Source organism: Malurus melanocephalus, unplaced genomic scaffold (assembly GCF_030028575.1).
Source record: "Malurus melanocephalus ecotype Western Australia unplaced genomic scaffold, MMel_1.1 scaffold_318, whole genome shotgun sequence".
NCBI classification, from domain to species: Eukaryota; Metazoa; Chordata; class Aves; order Passeriformes; family Maluridae; genus Malurus; species Malurus melanocephalus.
Genome location: NW_026623550.1, coordinates 563549 through 581551, shown reverse-complemented (window position 1 = coordinate 581551; position 18003 = coordinate 563549). Strand labels below are relative to the sequence as shown.

Sequence of the window (18003 nt, the reverse complement as noted above, 5' to 3'; positions counted from 1 at the left end):
GCGGCGCCTCATCCCCTCCTGCCCAGCACGGCCGTGTAAGTCCAGCCGAGCAGCTGCGCGGACATCCCCAAAATCACGGCCAGACGGTTCGAGGGAACGCGTTCCTTTCAGCCTGCCCTGCACGGCCGTGGCAAAGCCTTCTCCTGCGGGAATTCTCCCTCCGCTGGCTCGTAAGGGTTTGGCTGCGGGGGCAGGAGCGTTAGAAGGGTCTCCTCCCGGTTTCACCGGACACCGGAGCCTCCTGCCCAGCCCGGGGGTTGCGGKACGACAGCTCCACCCTGTGCCGTGCCCGCTGCCGCCCGGGAGCACCGGCRCGCCGCGTTTGTGCAGTGCCAGCTCAGAAGAACCACGATGCCCTTGCAGCCGCCTCCAGCCTCGCTGCCTGCAGGGTCAAACCCTTTGGCAAAGGGATGGAGCCAGGCTGGGATTGTACGTGGAGCACCAGCTCCGACACCTGAGCAGTTATTTTGAGGCAGGGTAGGACAAATCCACAAGTTTTGCCTTTCCGGATAGCTGCTGGCACTGCATGGATCCCAAAGCATCCCGAGCCCGTTTTGGGGGGCCGAGCAGGGTCATAGCCCCCGGGGTCCCAAAGAGTCAGAGCACAGCGATGCTCCAGGGCTGGTTTATCTAAGGGATTTGAGCCTGTGAAGGGTCGGGAGGAGGTTCCAGGTGCTCCAAAAACAGGGTGCAGAAGAGGGGGCTGCCCCACTGAGACCCCCACTCATGCCAGTGCCACCCTTCTGTCCTCCCTCAACGGCTTCTGTCATGACACCACCCAGCCCTGGGTGATTTACTCCAGTCTTGGCACCGAGTCCAGAGTGCTGGAGCCCATCCCCCAAATTCTGGTAAGTGCTGTGCATCCCCTTCCCGAGGTGTTCCCAGCAGTGGGAGGGCAGGATCGGCTGGAGGAGCTCCTGGCACTCCRCATTCTGCTCCCTGCCCATCCCACTGCCTGTCCTGCTCCCTGTCCCACCAGGGTGGCAGGAAAACAATCTTCTCCGAGGGCAAAATCCTGATCGACCCTTTAGGAATGGGCCACTGGAGCAGGGCAGGCCAGGGGCTCATATGGGGTGTCCTCAGGAGCTCCATCGGGGCTGTGGGTGCATCAGGTAAAGGCAGAGGGGCTCTTGGGCTTTCCAAAATATTTGCCCCTGCTAGGTCACATCCCTGGCCCAGCACTGCCAGATCCCTGCATGGGACAGGATCTGCCTCTTCCCGCAGCTCCGGGGGCAYGGAGCCAGCTGGGGGCAGGGCTCCGCACCCGTCACCCCACACCCCATGGAAAGTCAGGGGATTTCCAGGCTCTGGGACAAAAAAACAGGAACTGGCAGCAGGCAACAGCAGCTGGCACACCTCGATGTGGAGCTGCTCTGCTGCAGAGCCCATGAGATCAGGGCYGCAAAATTCCCATCTTTGACTCCATTTCCTGAGACTGAGTGTCTCACAGGCACCAGCTGCTTGGGAAGGGCTGTTCCTGGAGAAGCCAGGCTGTTTTCTAGGGACATTGGTCCAAACACACCAGGGAACAGCTCAGCCATGTCCCCACACCTCCCACCAGTGTAGRCACAGAACAGCCCCAGTGCTCCCAGTCTGACCAGCTTGGACCAGCATCACTTCTCCTTCATCCCCATCTTGCACCTTCCTGTRTGAATTGGGATCTGGGCTGGGATGGAAGAAGGAGATCCTTCTGGGGTTGGTGGTTCTGAGGGGAGGCTTCTCCAGTGCTGGATGGATCCCTATGTGTTCTCCCACTTTATTTATTTATTTGTATTTGTATCACACCAAATAAAGAACTGGAGGGGGGGGGGGCGGATTTAAAGCCATATAAGAAAGATATTTTGGAAAGTTGACAGGATTGCCTTGATTAATTACTGTGTGCAAATGAATAAAGCATGGGAGCAGTGGGATTAGTAGGGAGAAAGAGACTGAGCCCCACATGGCTGTCACAAACCTTCCTGGTTCTCCCTTTGCCTCTGGCATGAACCCAGTATTCCCAAGGACCCAGTGTTAACGTGGTTCCCATCTGCCAGCACTTCYCTTCTTGGGGATAAATCGGTTCCCTCTGGCTGCTGCTGTGCTGGTGTAAAAACAGACCCATCTGGGAGGCTTTTGTGTGACCCCTTGGGATTTTGTTCCTAACCTGGGACTGCAAAGAKGGCATGAATCCAATGCAAGCAACGGGAAATAAAAAATATTACAACGTCGGGTGTGGAGAARGCGAATGAGGAGCCCGGGATGGCCAGAGCAGGTCATTCTCCAGCCTTGTGATTCATTTAATTCCTACAGCAGGACTCATGGGATGGCAGTGGGCAGAATCCTTGGAAGCTGCTCAGGGCTTAAGTGTTTCCAGCTCTCCTGTGTCCTCTGAAGGTTAAGCTGCTGCAGGGAGGAAAAGTGAGGAATTCCTTTTCCCTTTTTGAGGAAAAGAACTGGACAGACCCTGCTTGGGTTGTGGGCAGATGTTGATGGTGTGTGCAGCCAGAGATGCTCCAGGACTTTGGAGCATCCAAGACTTCAGGACTCCAGGACTTCCCTCCCTGGATGGATGGACAGAGGGATGGACAGGGATGGATGGATGGATGGATGGATGGATGGATGGATGGATGGATGGATGGATGGATGGATGGATGGATGGGTGGATGGGTGGATGGGTGGATGGGTGGATGGGTGGATGGGTGGATGGGTGGGTGGATGGATGGATGGGTGGATGGGTGGGTGGATGGAAGGATGGATGAGGGATCGATGGATGGATGAGGGATCGGTGGATGGATGGAGCGATGGATGGACGGACCCATGCAGAACGCAAGGCGAGCGCTCCAGATCCGCACCGGTGCAAAGGCTGCAGGGCTGGGCCGTACCGGGACCCACAGGAGCCCCCCCGGGAGCCCCCGAAATTGCTCCGGGAGCAGCGCCCGCTCCTGAACGGGGCGAGGAGCCGGGCGTGAGAGCGGCGGGTCCGGGGTCTCCCTCAGCCCCGGGGTCTCCCTCAGCTCCGGGGCCTTTCCCGGTGCCCGGCGCCGCTTCCCGGGCCCGCGGGTCTCGCTGCCCCTTCACCACCCGGGCAGTTCCTCTCAAGCTCTACCCTTCCCGCTCCGCGGTCTGGGCCGGTTCTCCCGAGCACAGTTCCCCCGTTCCTCGCTGCCCAGTCCCGGTTTTCTCCCGGTCGCCGCCGCCCCTTTCTCCGGAAGTTGTGTGTGGCCTCTCCCCGACATGGCGGACCCGGAAGCGGCGCCAGGCGGCGGTGGCCGGGCGGGAGCCTGAGCCCCGGAGCCCCCGGGACCCCTCGGCACCCCCCGCCACCCYCGGACACAGGTAAGACCCGCTCCCTCCGGGCTCCTTCTTCCCACCGGCGCGGTCCCTCCGCGGGCGGCGGCAGCGGGCCCGTTCGGGCCGGGCTGGGGGGTTCGGTGGGGACGCGGCCCCCGGCCCGGACTGTCCCGGGAGCGGTCGGTCGGTGCCGCGGGGTGCCCGGGGGTTGCGGGGTTTTGGCCGGGTCCGGAGCAGCCCGTGGAGGCGGCAGCGGCGGCTCCGCTCCCCCCGGGCTTTGGCCGCCCGTGTCCCCCASGCGTGTCCGTCCCGGACCGCTCGGGGCTGTGCCGGTACCGGCAGCGCGTGTCTGCTTCGGACAGAGCCGGGGATGCTGCGGAGTCTCTGTGACCCCGATCCCGGTAAAGACCACACTCCTTCAACTCTGCCCGAGCCGGGTCCGAGCAAGGAATTTCCATGGCAGAGCCACAGCCAGCGAACCCTCGTGTTTCTGGCTCCCTCTTCAGCTGCTTTTCCGTAGAGCGCTGKAAGAAGTGCACAGCGATCACTGAATTATGGAACGGTTTGGGATGGAGGGACCTCAAAGCTCCTCCAGTTTCCTGGAACAGGGCGGGGACACTTTCCACTACCCCAGGTTTTTCCAAGCCCCGTCCAATCTCGCCTTGGGCACTTCCAGGGATGGGGCAGCCACAGCTTCTCTGGGCAACCYGTGCCAGGACCTCACCACYCTCACAKGGAAGGATTTCCTAATATCTAAACTTCCTCTCTGTCAATATGAAGTMATGAAACCATCATACACCGAGCTCCTGCTGTGGTGCAGCCCATACTGGCCCAATTCAGACCCTCTGCAATACGGAACTGGTATTGTCAGACCATTAACTGGGCTGGTACTGGAGGTTTCAGCTCATTAAATACTGGAGCTGGGTCTAAAACTTCTCAGAATAACCCTAAATTCCATCATAAGAACTACGGCTCCCCATCCCCAGGCTCAATTTACAGTGAAAATGAGATGGGCTGGGTAGGGCAGGTCCTGCAGGTTCAGCACTGGCATCCCAAAGCCATGATCCAAAGCCCCAGAGGATTTTCTGGTCCTTGCACTGGCCCTGGGGTGAGTCTGGAGGGTGGGAGGGTGTCGGCTGTGCCTCTTCAGGGCTGTCCCTGCTGTACATCATCCTCGTGTCATTGGAGCTTTGAGCTTGTCTTGAGCCAGGCGAGAGTGGCTGAACCGAGAGCAGCTGGTGGTGGGAATATTTAAGTGGAAAATGATGTGCTAATACTGTTGCTGTGGGGTTTGGGAGTGCTGTTCCGTGTAGCACTGCCAGGTTTTGTAGAGCTCCATCAGCTGCCAGCTGGAACCTTTGGAAGCCTGAGCTCTGTTATCTCTGCCACTTGCTCTTTACTTGATGGGAATCTGTTTGTTGGATGTTTACACTCCTCATTTTCGGAAAATAAGCCCATACCTGTCTTGTTCAAACATTTCTACAAAGCAGAAAAACCATGCTGTGACTTGTCACCATGAGAMTCTAGATCCCTCAGGAAACCCTTCCAGGCCTAATGGGAGGTTCATACTCTCCTGAGACATTTTTTTTTTGTTTAAAACTTGCAACTCTTCAGTGTTTTTTGGTAACATAATCGAAGTCTGCACAAGTATGGGTGTGATCAAGGTGAACACACGCCTCTCACGGAGCAGGTGCACGCTGARCCTGCCTTAAGGCTGTGCTGATCCCTAGGGAATTTGGCTTTGATGTCCAGGAGTGGTTTTTCCACCATGAGTGGCTGCGTGTGAAACAGAACGTCGGGACCTGCTCAGGTGCAGAGGGTTTCTCACAAATGTCTCTTGGGATTGAGATTGGGGGAAAAAAATGTAAAGAAAAAGTGTGAAGAATCAGGAACTTGCATTTTCTTGGCTCCTGASCTCAYTCAGYCAAGTGTTGGTGGAAGGGAAGCAGYCCCARTGCTCCCAGTGCYRTGCTCYGYTCTGCCCCATGCTGGGAAGTGTCCCAGCCCCTGTTTTGGGGAACATTCCATGCACCTGGAATATTCCCCAACTGAGCCACTGTCTCAGCCCAAATTCTACCGTGCAGGGAGGTATTTGTGGTTTGGGAATGTCGGTGCTGGATGTGTGTGGGGGATCCTGGGTGGATTTACACAGGAATGTGCTCAGTTTCTTGGCAGAGCGCAGGTGGTGTTTGGGGAGGCATTTTTGCCCTGTCCAGAAATAATCCTGTGTGTTCTCTCAGGTGGAAGAGCAGGGACAGGTGGAATGTGTGGGACAGTTGATATTTTCTCATAAAGAGGACTTATCCCCCCAAAAAGCTGTATTTGATTGGATTTCCCCTGTATGTTCTGAGTGTCAGACAAGGAGCAGCAAGCACTGCTTGAAGGCTCAAACTTTTCCTTTTCCCTCTCAAAACTCTGCTGTCCTGGGAGAGCAGATTTGTTCTTTTGCCTGCACTGCCACAGCTCTTGCAAGAAGCTCTGGAACAATCCCTATTTTTCTTTCCTTTCCTTACAGTCTGATTCCTGCAGTTAATTGATCTCACAGATTTTTCCACGCTGCAACTATGCAGTGACTTGTGGTGCCCAGGTGATGCCAGGATTTGCCCTGGAGCCTGTCAGTGCTGTGCCCAGGAGTTGCAGTCCCAGGAGTCTTTTCCATACCCAAAGCATTCAGGAGATCARAATAGCTCAAAATGCTGGCTTAGGATGCCCTGAAGTGATTCTGTTTTCATCACCCTTAATAAGTATTTTCCGCGCTGGTGTTCTTTATGCTGTGGGACTGAGTCCTATTCCCATCGGCTTCTTTGCTCTAAACTTCCCAAAAATACAGCAAGGAGAAGCATGAAAGAGGAACTTGAACGTGCCYGAGTGCTTAAGATGTAAAACTGGCTGTTCAGAGTTCCGTAGTGTTGAGTTCCCATTTCTTTGGGGCTGTTACATCCTGAGTGAATCCCACAGAATTCCCTCCACTGCAGCTCCCATGGGTGCCCAAATTGGGGGCTCTTGAGTGAGTAGAGCAGGGTGGGGACATTTTGGGGTTCCCCCATTGGGGTGGGCAGGGTGGGGGGAACTGATCCCAGAGCAGGAGGAGGAACAGGATCACGTTCCCGAGGTGTTTTTCTYGTGGTAATTCAGGTTTAGCTCCGGCTGCTCCGGGCATGCCTGTGGGTTCCTGGCTGTCTTCCTTTAACGGAGGCAGTTTAAAATACACCAACAAAGGATGGAACACAACAGGAGGAAGTGCTGCTTGCATTGACTGTGTTGTTTTCACCTCTCCTGGTTGTGGTTATCAGTGATCTGAGCCCTCACCCCTGGCTCTGTCCATCCTGGTTACTGCACAGCGGTTCTCTGTGTGTTCCAAATTGGAATTTTCCTGCTAGAGTTCTGGTCCGAGAAATGCCTAAAAAGCTCAAGCTGTTAAAAGCTGAAATTTGTGCTCTGTAACCTCTAGGTGTGATGAATTCCAGGCTGGAGATGCCCCTTAGTGCCTGTGCTGACAGCAAACCTTTAAGCCAACTGTTTGGAATATTGAAACTGTTCTTGSAGCTCAGTGATAGGATGAAATCACTCAGGGGCTTCGTCATCCCAAAGCTGCTTTCACTTTCAAACCTGGGCTGCTCGAGCAGGAAGGAACATATCCTGTGGGATTTTTAGGGCCGTGCCCCCCTCTGGATCTTGGGGATCGCTGCTGCAAGAAAACGTGGCTGAGGTGGTTGAAGTTGGGAACAGTCTCTGTGTGCTGCTGTGRGCTTGGCTTTGCTCTCCCAACCCTCTCCCAGCTCCAGTTCTGGGACCGGGAACCTCCTCTCCGGGGATTTGCCGTAACAGCGGAARCTGCTGCTTTTGCCGGAGTGTTTTTTGGTAAGAGAAGTGGTGGAAAAACACTTCAAAAGTTTGCTGTAGCAGTTTGTGTTATCAGTGTTTACTGTCACGGCAGCAGGATGGGATGTGGAAGTGGAAGCGCKTTGGAGTTGCTGATTTTCATGCTTTTCTGTGATGTGGCTGTCCGGGAGGATGGCGGGACAGGCGCAAACCAAGGGCTGTTCCCACTTCTCTGTTCTCATGCCGGGTGTTGTTCTGCCACCCTCGGGCTCACGCAAGCCTCTGACACTGCATTTTGTGAGGTTTTTATTTAGGTTTTACTTGGAATTTGGGTGTGTGAGCTGGACAGCAGCCCCTGGCACGTGTGTGTGAGCTGGGCCAGTCTCCACCTTTGTCACCAGGAGCCCGATGTCTCTGCTGTTACAGGAGCTCATTTYGCAGCACAAAGTTTTGGTTGCAGGTTGGATTTTGGGGTGTCCAGCAAGTGCTGCTGCCGTTTTTCTGGGATAAAAAATGCCCTCAGCATCCTCCAGGATCGAGGTGTTGCTGGAATGGTGCTGGCTGCAKAGAGAAGTTTGGTGAYTTTTTTTTTTTTTCCTGTTCTCAATACTTGGAAGTATTTTGGAGTTGCACAAACCTCCACAGAGCATTCCAGCTTCTCTCTAAGCAGTTTTCCTTCATTTTGCCAGGGGTGTGGGATCTGTTGTGCAGGGGTTTTCCTAGGGTGCTGCTTTAGAGGCAGAGTCCACCAATGAGATCTGRTGGTGTCACAAGACATGAGCTAATGCAGAACAGGCAGGGAGGGATTCTGATATTGATTTTAGGCTTCCTAAGTTCCTTTGGATGTGTAAGTAAAACTGTATATTTGCTACGGCTCTTACGGGAATCGCTGCTGCTGATTTCCTCTCAAAAGCTGCTGCAAATAGGGGGAAAAAAAAAGTAGCAAAATTCCTGAAGTGTGGTGAAAGGAAGAGTCACAGGCACCAGAGCATCTGGTGACATTGACCCTGAGATCTGCAAACCTCAGCCATGATTTGGTGCTGCTGAGCAGGAGTTGAAGGGAATCTTTACAGAATAGAACAGGGACACCTTCCCCCTCACAAAAAAAAACCCAAAAAAACTTTCAAACAATCCCTTTGGGGATTGGGATGTGAATGTTGGTCTCTGCTCTTCACCCCAAAGATCCTCAGAGCGTGAAGATCCACCACAGGATTGGGGTCCAGGCTTGGGGGTCCCTCTGGATCCTGCAGCCCCCACACAAACCCTGCCCAGAGGGCACTGCTGGCACAGCTGTGGCACCACGGGAAGGCARAAAGAGTCACTTTAATTTCACTTTCCATTGCAAACGCTGCAGTCATTTTGTCCACCGCAAGGTCACTTATTTTTAAAAAGGCCTCCATGTCAGAAATGGCTTTTCAAAAATATTCCTTGTAGCAAATGGTGTCTCCTGAATGATCAAAGGTGGCTGTTTTAAATTACAGCTTTGCTCTGTGCTCTGTAGGTGTTGTGTGTGGCTGGATTGCTTCATCCAAAGGTTTTGGCCACTTTGATTTACTTTGTCTCTGTGGAGGTTCAGGGAAGGCAGAAAAGGGCAAAGAAAGGAAGTAAAGACATCACAGATGCTTTTCTCTGCTCCTCTGGTTGTATGGGCTGCTTTCACCATCTCTTTTTTTTTTTTTTTCATTTTAATCCATTAAATCCAGTTGGAAATTGGTTTCCTTTGGGATTATGGAGAATTTCGAAGAAAATTAATCAGTTTGGAGATTTTGACTGACAAGCTGTGTTGGAGGCAGCATGTTACTGTGGGGTTAATCCTGCTAGGACAATGCTCCTGCATTAGATCCCCTTTGGCTGGCAGAAGGGAAAGTGCCAGAAGCTGATAAATTCAGGAATTTGTAGCATTAATATGACTAATTTCTAAAGTCTCACAGGGTACTGTCTGGTTTTGCTGGTGTGGGAAAGGTCTTGGTGCACAGAAAAAACATCTGCCTTGGAATCTGAGTGACCTCAGTGTGCCACAGGGTTGGAGATGAGGGTTCACTGCTGTTCAGCGGTGTCCCACCTCCAGAGCAAATTTTCAGGAAAACAAGTGATTTGGGGGGATTAATCACTGTGAGTTTGCACATGAGGAGAGCCTTTTTGTACCTCAGATAAGAGAATTCTGTGTGCAGTGACCTGGATAATCGGGGGACCCACGGTGTAAAAGGCAGCAGAGGTGTGCTCGGTTCTGATCTGGGTGAATTCCAGGTGTGGTGCTAATGGAGAGCTCTGTTTCCCATAAAACCCTCTCTCTTCTGAAGAGGCAGCAGCATTTCACAGGCTGGTGGCTGTTTGCTCATCTCTCAGCTATGTTTAAGCTCACAAGTGGTTTTTTTTTGGTTTTTTTTTTTCTCCCCACCTCCCCTTTCACAAAACCTAAACCGTGCCTTTCTTTCCCAGCCCAGGACATGGTGCAGGCTGAAGAGCACAGATAAAGACGCTCCCACCACTCACTCCACAGCCTGTCCCACCCTCCTGAGGACTCCATGAGGCAGGACAAGGGCTGATGGCCTCAGCTTACCCTGCCATGGATGGGGGGAACAGCTTTCCACAGCACCAGCAGCCGGGTGATGCCTTGTGTGGCATCCCTGGCCTCCGCTCCCAGCTCGCCGTGCCAGATCTGGAGGTGAGGTCCTGCAAATTTTGGGGAGGGGGAGGCTGTCCCCAGGAGGGGTCTGGGCAGAGCAGTCCGGTCTGGGAGTCCTGGTACGTGTTTACAGCAGTGATTTCCAAAATTTCCCAGACAGCTGTGCAGGATCAGAGGGGTTGAGATTGAAGTGGGGAGAGAAAAGCAGTGATTAAAACAAAATTTCTGAAAGCTGCTGGGTGCCAGCTCATTGGGGAAAGACTGAAGAGTGAGCCCAGGATTGCAGACAATCTCTCTGAGATGTGTGAATCTATGCCTAGGTCTAGCTGTGCCTGTTTCCAGAGCAGCAGAGATAAATAAATTGTATTTGTCCTGATGTAGCTGCTAAAACCAGACCAGGTCCTTCATGCATGTGTCCAACAGGGCAAAAAGCAAGCCCTGTCCCAAAATAGCTGACGTGTTCCTGGAGTTTTCTCTTTCCTGTTTCAAACTCTGGAATGTATCACACTCAGGGACACAGAGGTTTAAGCGAGGCCCAAGTGCCTTTTGCTTCAAGTACAAGGTTTGCTTGCTTTGGGCACACAAAGAACAGATTTAAGGCTGCTGTGGAGCTGAGTAAGGAGAGAGTGTGTTCTCTCCTGATTTTATTGGTGTGAGCTGAGCTATCCCGTTAATTGGAGACTGTTCAGGGAAGTGGGAAGGCAAAAGGCAGAAGGACAGAAGGACATTTTTGGGTGTGACCTCTGCCAGCCGATTTCAGATTATTGGGTTGGTTCTGGCATCCCACAGAGACTGAATCATAGAATCGTGGAATCATTGAGGTTRGAAAAGGCCTCTGAGGTYATGGAGTTCAACCTGTGACTGATCCCCACCTTGTCACCASACCAGAGCACTGAATGCCACATCCARTCCTTYCTTRGACACCTCCAGGGATGGGRAGYCCCACCACCTCCCCAGGCAGCCCCTTCCAGTSCCTGACCACCCTTTCCATGAAGAAATTCTCCCTGATGTCCACCCTGAACATCCCTTGATGCCATTTCCTCCTGTCCTGTCAGGGGACTGACCCTGGTGGCCTCCTGGGGACAGTGGAAGGGGAGCAGGTTCCAAAGCTAAAACTGGAGTTTTGCTTGAGCTGAGGAGCCACCTCTGCCTCTGGAAAGTGCTGTGGGAAGAAGCCACGGGCCTGCCCTGATTTCTGCAGCCCCAGGTAATGATTCCAGACCTCTGCTTCTCTAATTTGTGCTTTCTCCTTACAGAATTCCATGCTGGCCGCCGACTCATGGAGTAGCTGCTACCCAGGCTCTTTCCCAACCTCGTCTTTCCCAAGTGAAAACCAGTGAGTGCTGCTCTCCTTTGTCTAATCCCCTCTGCTCTTGCACACCCCGTGATTCAACTGTTTCTTTACTGCTTTCCATGTTTACTTTATTTCACGACTTGATGGGGAAATAATTGCATCACTCACTTGTGATCGTGGCATTTCAGATGTTTCTGCAGCTTGGAAACAGCAGCAAACAGCTTTTTTGTTTTTAAAAATGAGAGAAAACCTTTGTTTTTCTGGTAAACCTGGAGGCTGCAGTGAGGGAGGAACAGCCTTGGATTTGTAACASTAAAGGAATTCTTGACAGATCTGGCTGAACAAACACACTGGGCAGTTTCTAGCTTTGTACAGATGTGGAAGAAGGTGTTACCTGTACCAGGTGTCAGCTTTTGGGTGAAGTTAAAATCCTTTGCCACGTCACTGGAAGGGACTGACGCTAACAGCCATGTCATGTCTGTACTGAAAAAAGTTATTTTCCATCTTTAGAGTGAATCTCCATCCTGAATCACTGGACAACATAAAATGGTCTTGTGCCACCACTGAGTGATGTGGATGGGGGCTGTGTTGGGGCTGGGGGTTCAGAGGATGATCCATGGCTGCCTCACTCTCTGGGAATCCAGGGAGTGGCGCAGATAACACAGGATGTGTTCTTTATCTAGGTCAGAGGTGGGAGGARGGAGAATTGAAAGAAGCAGAACTTGATATCCAGAGCTTACTAACTGTGCTCCAGGTGCCTGGAATTAAATGGGGATTTGGTGTAACCTCCTTTCTAAAGGGATTTTGGTATCTTYGTGGTGGCATCCCTCTCTTGTGTGAGGGTGTGAGTTCCAGGGAGATGGGAACAGTGAGGATCAGCTCCTCTGTCACATCTTGTGTCCCTGTGTTGGTTCTGCTGCCCTGTTAGCCCTGATCCCYTCTGGCCACAGCAAAAATAGATGGACAGGGCAGTTCCCCACAAGATGGTACCAGAAGCTGCCCTAGAGATGCTGAAGGAGCTGGGCTGTGCCAGCTCCTCCCCACAGGAGAGCAGAGATTTCTCAGATCCATTCAGACCCTTTGCTCTYGGCCAGCCCGGCTGATTGGAAGGGGCTGTGCTTTTTGAGCAGGATTCCTGTAAATTACACGTTGTGAATCCTCCRGAGGGCTATAACAGAATTTCTGTTTTGCTGCATTGAACCACAAGATTAGATTGTGTTTATCTACTGCATTGGGTTTTTGATTTTTGTTTTTTTTTCTTTTCTTGACCGTTTGTTCTGGTTTTGCCCCTCACTCTCTTCCTGTTCGGTGCCGCTTGTGTCAGCGCTGCCAGGAACACCCCAATCCTGCAAGGACATGCCTGTGTCTGACACAAACCTGGACTTGCTGCCTTTGCTGRAGTTATTTCTGGAAATGAGGCCCATTGTAGTAATGATTTGCTAGGGACTGATTTAGCCAAAGCTTCACCTTTAGTTTCTTGTTCTTCATACCTGGGAGCTGTAAAAATCACCTTTCAGGTGAGGTTTTCCACATCTGCATTTCACATCAAAGAAGTCTGTGCTTTTTGTATTTGAAAATTGCACTGACTCAGGTGGGTTTAGAGTGAGGGGGTTACAGGTAGGAATCCTGAAAAGAATGGAATTATTGAAAACTGGGATTTTAAAGGTAGTTGTAATCGTAGCCCATGCTGTAACAGAAAAATGCAGCTGGCATTAGAGGTGGTGCACGTTTTTCCTCGGAATCCTTGCAGAGAAATCTCATTTGCAAGTGGCTGTGTTTGGACAGGGCTTATTCTCATAGCAACACCTTTATCACGAAGCAGGTTTTTCCTGTTTCCCTTTCAGTTCACTTTCATGCTAAGCAATTTCTTYGGAAGACCCCAAACGTGGCCTCTTTGGTTCAGATTTTCTTAACCTGACAAATGTCAACAGTGTATTAAACCTCTCTAAAAGAGCCAGGGAGCTTCAGGGCTCTGAAGAGCAGCAGCTTAGCTCTTTTCTGAGCAAATTATCCCTGCAGAGCTCATCTTCCCTTGAGGCTCAGCACATTCCTGGTTGGGGGGTCTGGTGCATCCCAGTTGTGCTGTTGGATGAGGTATCACACAGCTGCAGCAAAGTTTTGTCCTCACTTTCCAGAACACCTTTTCTTGCTGTTTTCATGCCCTTTTCCACTTCTTCATGGAGCTTTTCTCACTGAAATAGTGAAACAGGCTCTGAAAAACGTGGATTGGTGTCTGATGGGGAAAGAAAGTGCGGGGCTGGTGCTGAGGCCAGTTCTCCCTTATCTTCCACTGGCCTGGGATGTAAAGTTTGTGTCTCTGAGTGGAGGACAGAGGATGGASCCCAGCCAAAGCACACATAGGAGATCTCAAAGAAGTGGCACCGTGGGCCCAGCAGGGTTTTGGATGCATTGGGTCATGGATGAGCAGCTGGAATGCAGCGGAATTGCAACGGAGCGTTCCTCTTCGGGCGGCTGGTGTGATTAAACCAGCATAAATTTCCTTTCTGGAGCAGTTTTTGGCTGTCCAACTGAACCCACTCGGCCTCTGAGGGAAGCTGCTGACCCGCAGGATCTTCCATGGAGCAATTTGCCAGGAACTAAGCACTGGAGAGGCTCAGCAAGTGGACATGGGGCAGTTTGCTGCAGGCTGTGTTCACACCTCGGCYGTGACAGGGTCACTGACCYGATTCCTCCAGTGACAGCGTTTTTRTCCCAGTTTAATTCAAACGAACTTGTCAATGGCTCAATGCCAGCCCTGCAAATGAGGGGAAACAGCTTTGAGTTCTGGCTCAAGGGAAGGTAAAGCCCGGCTTCAAAGATTTCGATGGCTTTCCAATGAGAATCTCAGAGCAATGCCCAGAGCTGCTGTGGACTCTCCCTGCAAACTGCAGGAGCACATCTCTTCTGGACACATTGGAAAACCAGGATTAAAAGAAACAAAACACCAACCAGAGCTGGTCATTCCACAGCAGGGAGCTTGGGCTCTCTTGGTCTCCTTCCCATTACCTTGACTGACCCTTTTCCAGGCCACAGAGTGCCAGGGAAACAGGAGGGGGTGTTCACTTTTCCAGTAAAAATAGTTTTCCTATTCCTTGGTTAGTTCCTTGATGCTGGCCAAGCTCTGTCCTCGTGTGTGAGACGGCAAGACCACAGCGGCCTCGACTTGAAAGCCTTTTTAAACCAGCATTTTCCTKTGTGGAAATGCATTCATTCCCAGAATTTATGCCCAGATTTTAATTTCCTTGGATGGGTTAGGAGGAGCCAGCAGTGGGAGCTGTGATGAATTCTCACAGAGCCTCAGGTGTCTCTGCAGCAGGTAAAGCCAGAAAAGCRGCGCWGAAAAGAAGGAAGAAAAGAAAKGAGGAARGAGCTGTTCATTTTTGAGGATTTTACCTTTAGTGACGGGAAACGAGCAGGAAAARTGTATTTATCAGAGGAGATAACTGTGTTTGCACATAAATCCACCTATAAATGTTCACCAGGTGTGTTAATGAGCTTAATTGCTTAATAATCCTTTGGCAGCTCAGCATCCCCAGCTCCTGGGCGGGAATTCTGGAGTTTTGTTTCTCCCTCTCCCAGTGCCCCGGTCAMGTTTCTGTCACTCTGGCATGGGGGAGAAGGTACAACTCCCCACAAGAGGAAATAATCCAGCCAGGGTGGATGTTCAGTGGCTCCAGAGCYGAGGGTTTCGGTGGTGATTGCCCAAGCAGGAGCACAGCCCCTTACGGGAAGGATTACCAAGCACATTCCTTGCTCCTGCAGGAGAGAAAAAAAAAGGATTTGTGCCTGTGATAGCAAACCAGGAGGTGGCGTGGAGCAGAGGAAGGAAATTGGCTGCTCTGGTGCAGTTTTTGCTGCTGGCTGCCCTGAGGAAGCAGATTCTGGGAGCAGGAGGAAGCTGGCATTGCCCTGCCCAGGAGGAACCAGCAGCATCTTTGCTTTGTTCCCTGGTTAGCTGAGCAGAGATCCTTCCTTTGAACTCACACCAGGCAYATCCCCAGTTCCTCTCTCTGGGTAACAGTTCTGTCTGTGTTTCCTTGTGCCCAAGGAAAACTCCTTGGAAAACTTATGCTCCTTCTGTTTGGGGTCTGTGAGCAGTGAACCCCTGTCCAGCTGGGCYTRCAGGGATGTTTCCCTGTCAGAGCTGGTTTATGGGGCTCTTTTTGGGACCAAATTGGCATTCAGGATGTTTCCTTGTATCTCATATCCTTCCCTGTGCCTAATCCTTCTGTTTGGAGTCTGTGAGCAGTGAACCCCTGTCCAGCTGGGCCTGCAGGGATGTTTCCCTGTCAGAGCTGTTTTTTTCGGGCTGTTTTTGGGGTTTTGTGACCCAAATTGGCATTCAGGATGTTTCCTTGTATCTCATGTCCTTCCCTGTGCCCAACCCTTCTGTTTGGAGTCTGTGAGCAGTGAACCCCTGTCCAGCTGGGCCTGCAGGGATGTTTCCCTGTCAGAGCTGGTTTATGGGGCTCTTTTTGGGACCAAATTGGCATTCAGGATGCTTCCTTGTATCTCATGTCCTTCCTGTACCCATCCCTTCTGTTTGGAGTGTCTGAGCAGTGAACCCCTGTCCAGCTGGGCCAGCAGGGATGTTTCCCTGTCAGAGCTGGTTTATGGGGCTGTTTCTGGGGTTTTGTGACCCAAATTGGCATTCAGGTGTGAAGTTTCCTCGTACCTCATGTCCTTACACGATGTGATGCAGATTCCACCACACCCATCACCCTGGGATGTCCTAGGGGCTTCGTTCTGCTTTGTCATCAGAGCTGAAATATTGGGTACTGCAGGCCATTGTTACCTATTAAATCCTTCCTGCTTTGCACAAATTGCCAAGAATTATATTCTTAATTCAGCTCTTTTAAACCACTGAGTTTAAAACGTGGGATGGAACTACTGGAGATACTATTTTGCCTCTATCTCTCCTGAATAATATCCATAATAATAATAATATTACTGTCCTGTATGTGACATCCCAGAGTTTCAGTTTCACTGCTCCCAGATGCTGAAGTGATCTGGGAAGTGCTGGGGACTGACAGGGAGTAACTGCTTCTCTCATTTCCTTACAGGCAATATTTTAACCCCCCTCAGGAATTTTATGTGGATCCCATCAGCGGACCACATTTCTTGGATACAAACTATGCAACTGTGGACCCCACTGACTTTTTATCAAAAAATGGGGATTTTCCTCAGGTAAGTGCAGAGTTCCTGATGTCTTTGGGGGAAAACAGGGCTTTGGAGTGCTGGGGGTTATTTTTCAGTGTTGTTTTACTGAGGGGAAAGGAAGAGATGGGCAATGAATTTGTCCAGCTCTGGACAGGGATTGTGTGCAGCTGGGATCAGTCCTCTGACACCAGGAATTTGAAAGGTGTCCATGGTTTCATTGGAGTTTTTCTGTGGTAAAACTGTTTCTATCTTTTAAAGGGGTATTTGCTATAAACACTGGCAATGATGGGGGTGGTCCTGGCTGCAGGAGGGCCCCAAATTGTGAATTGAAAACACGTCAGACACTTAAATTATTTCCCTCCCAAAATGCTCTTGTGCTGCACGTGATTCCTCTCTGGTTAYAAGTGGTGGATTCCTGAATAGTGAATATTTAGGGATTACATCAACTCAGTGCCCAGCATTCCAAGCGTGGAGCCAGGTCAGTTTTTGCCAAACTGAAGTGTGGGAGGAAYGAACACTGACCCTGGGTCACTCAGCATCTCTGGRGACCCAGAGCTCCCTCACCTCGRGGATCTCTCTGGGTGGGAAAGAGCTCTTTCCWTGGAGGTTTAGGAATGTTTCACTGRCTTTTGGCARCATCTTATGGTAAGATTAGTCAGTAAGGACTGCAAGGAGTTGATATGAYAAAGCTGAYTTTGGAATAAAGAAAGARCTGGCTATATCCTTTCTAGGAATTAGTACAGACATTGCTGTCTGCCTGTGTATGTGTTCATTCCTCTCATTGTGTTTTGGTTTCTTGGTGTGGCTAAAGAGAGGTTTTGACCCTCCTTTGGGCCTCTGATTTCTGCAGGTTTGGATGTGGAGATGTTGGGGATTTGTGCTTTTTGAAGTGGCAGCTGGTGTGGTCTCCCCATCACATCAGGAACTCACCTGGGCAGCCACTGGGAGCTGCTGGTCAGGATCTCCTGGCTGGATTAAACCAGATAAATAATTGAATCACAGCAGCATCGATCTCTGCCTCCTGAAGAATTAATTGTGGGAGGAAYGAGGCAGAAAAGTGATCTCATCAACTCATGAGAGCATTTACTGGGCTGGGATGGCAAAGGGAGAGGGGTCCCCACCATAGGTCTTACTTCCAGGTCTGGTGTAGCTTAACGGGAAAAGGGCTTAATTATTTCTTTAAATTATGTATTTTCTAGTATCTCAGTGGTCAGTTAGCTTCCTTCCCTGCTGCATCACAGGAATTGATCTCAGTCAGCTTGGACGAGCAGATTTTTGGAGATTTTTTTTAAAGGAGATGCTTTTTTTAAAGGTGTTGGCTGGGTAAGAAAAGAGCAGAAGGTTCTGAGACAAACYTCAAATGATTCCCAGAGCAAGGAATAATTCTTGTTCATCTCTCATCCTTTGGGAGAGGGAGCCATGCATGGGAGCAAGATGATTTTAGGCAATTGGGTTTTGGTTTGGGCTCTTTCTTTCTGTAGTGAGACTGCACTGACATGGAAATCATGGGTAAACCCCAGAGCTCTCTGAACCACCAGGAATTGCTCATCCAGAGAAAAAACTGCAGATTTGCTCCCAGGAGCCAGAGCTGGAGCTTGGCTCTGGTAGAGCAGCAGTCCCTGAACTGGAGGCAGTGACACCAGTCTGGAGCCATCTAGGAGCATCCTGATGCTTTTCCAGCCCTTTCTTCAGCAGTGTTTTCCATTTTACTGATTYCTCATTATCCCAGATTGTTAATTATTGACATTCAGCTTGGGAAGCTGAAACATGYCATCCTGGGTGATTCCATTTTTCCAGGTGGTTTACAGGAAAGTACCTGTCTTTTCCAAAC

At 51.1% G+C, this 18003-nt stretch overlaps 1 protein-coding gene across 2 annotated transcripts in view; it reads left to right on the top strand.

Annotated features, from left to right (window-relative positions):
* Positions 1–3108: 3108 nt before the first annotated feature.
* Positions 3109–18003, top strand: part of SBNO2 (strawberry notch homolog 2) — a 45516-nt gene continuing 30621 nt past the window's right edge. The window contains exons 1-4 of one of the 2 annotated variants that reach the window (XM_057377528.1): positions 3109–3315; positions 9532–9757; positions 10975–11054; positions 16076–16199. In XM_057377528.1, the coding sequence (XP_057233511.1) occupies positions 9638–9757; positions 10975–11054; positions 16076–16199 (324 nt within the window). In that variant the 5' untranslated portion in view covers positions 3109–3315; positions 9532–9637. The remainder of the gene's footprint in view (positions 3316–9531; positions 9758–10974; positions 11055–16075; positions 16200–18003) is intronic. The other variant, XM_057377527.1, reaches the window with a different exon arrangement.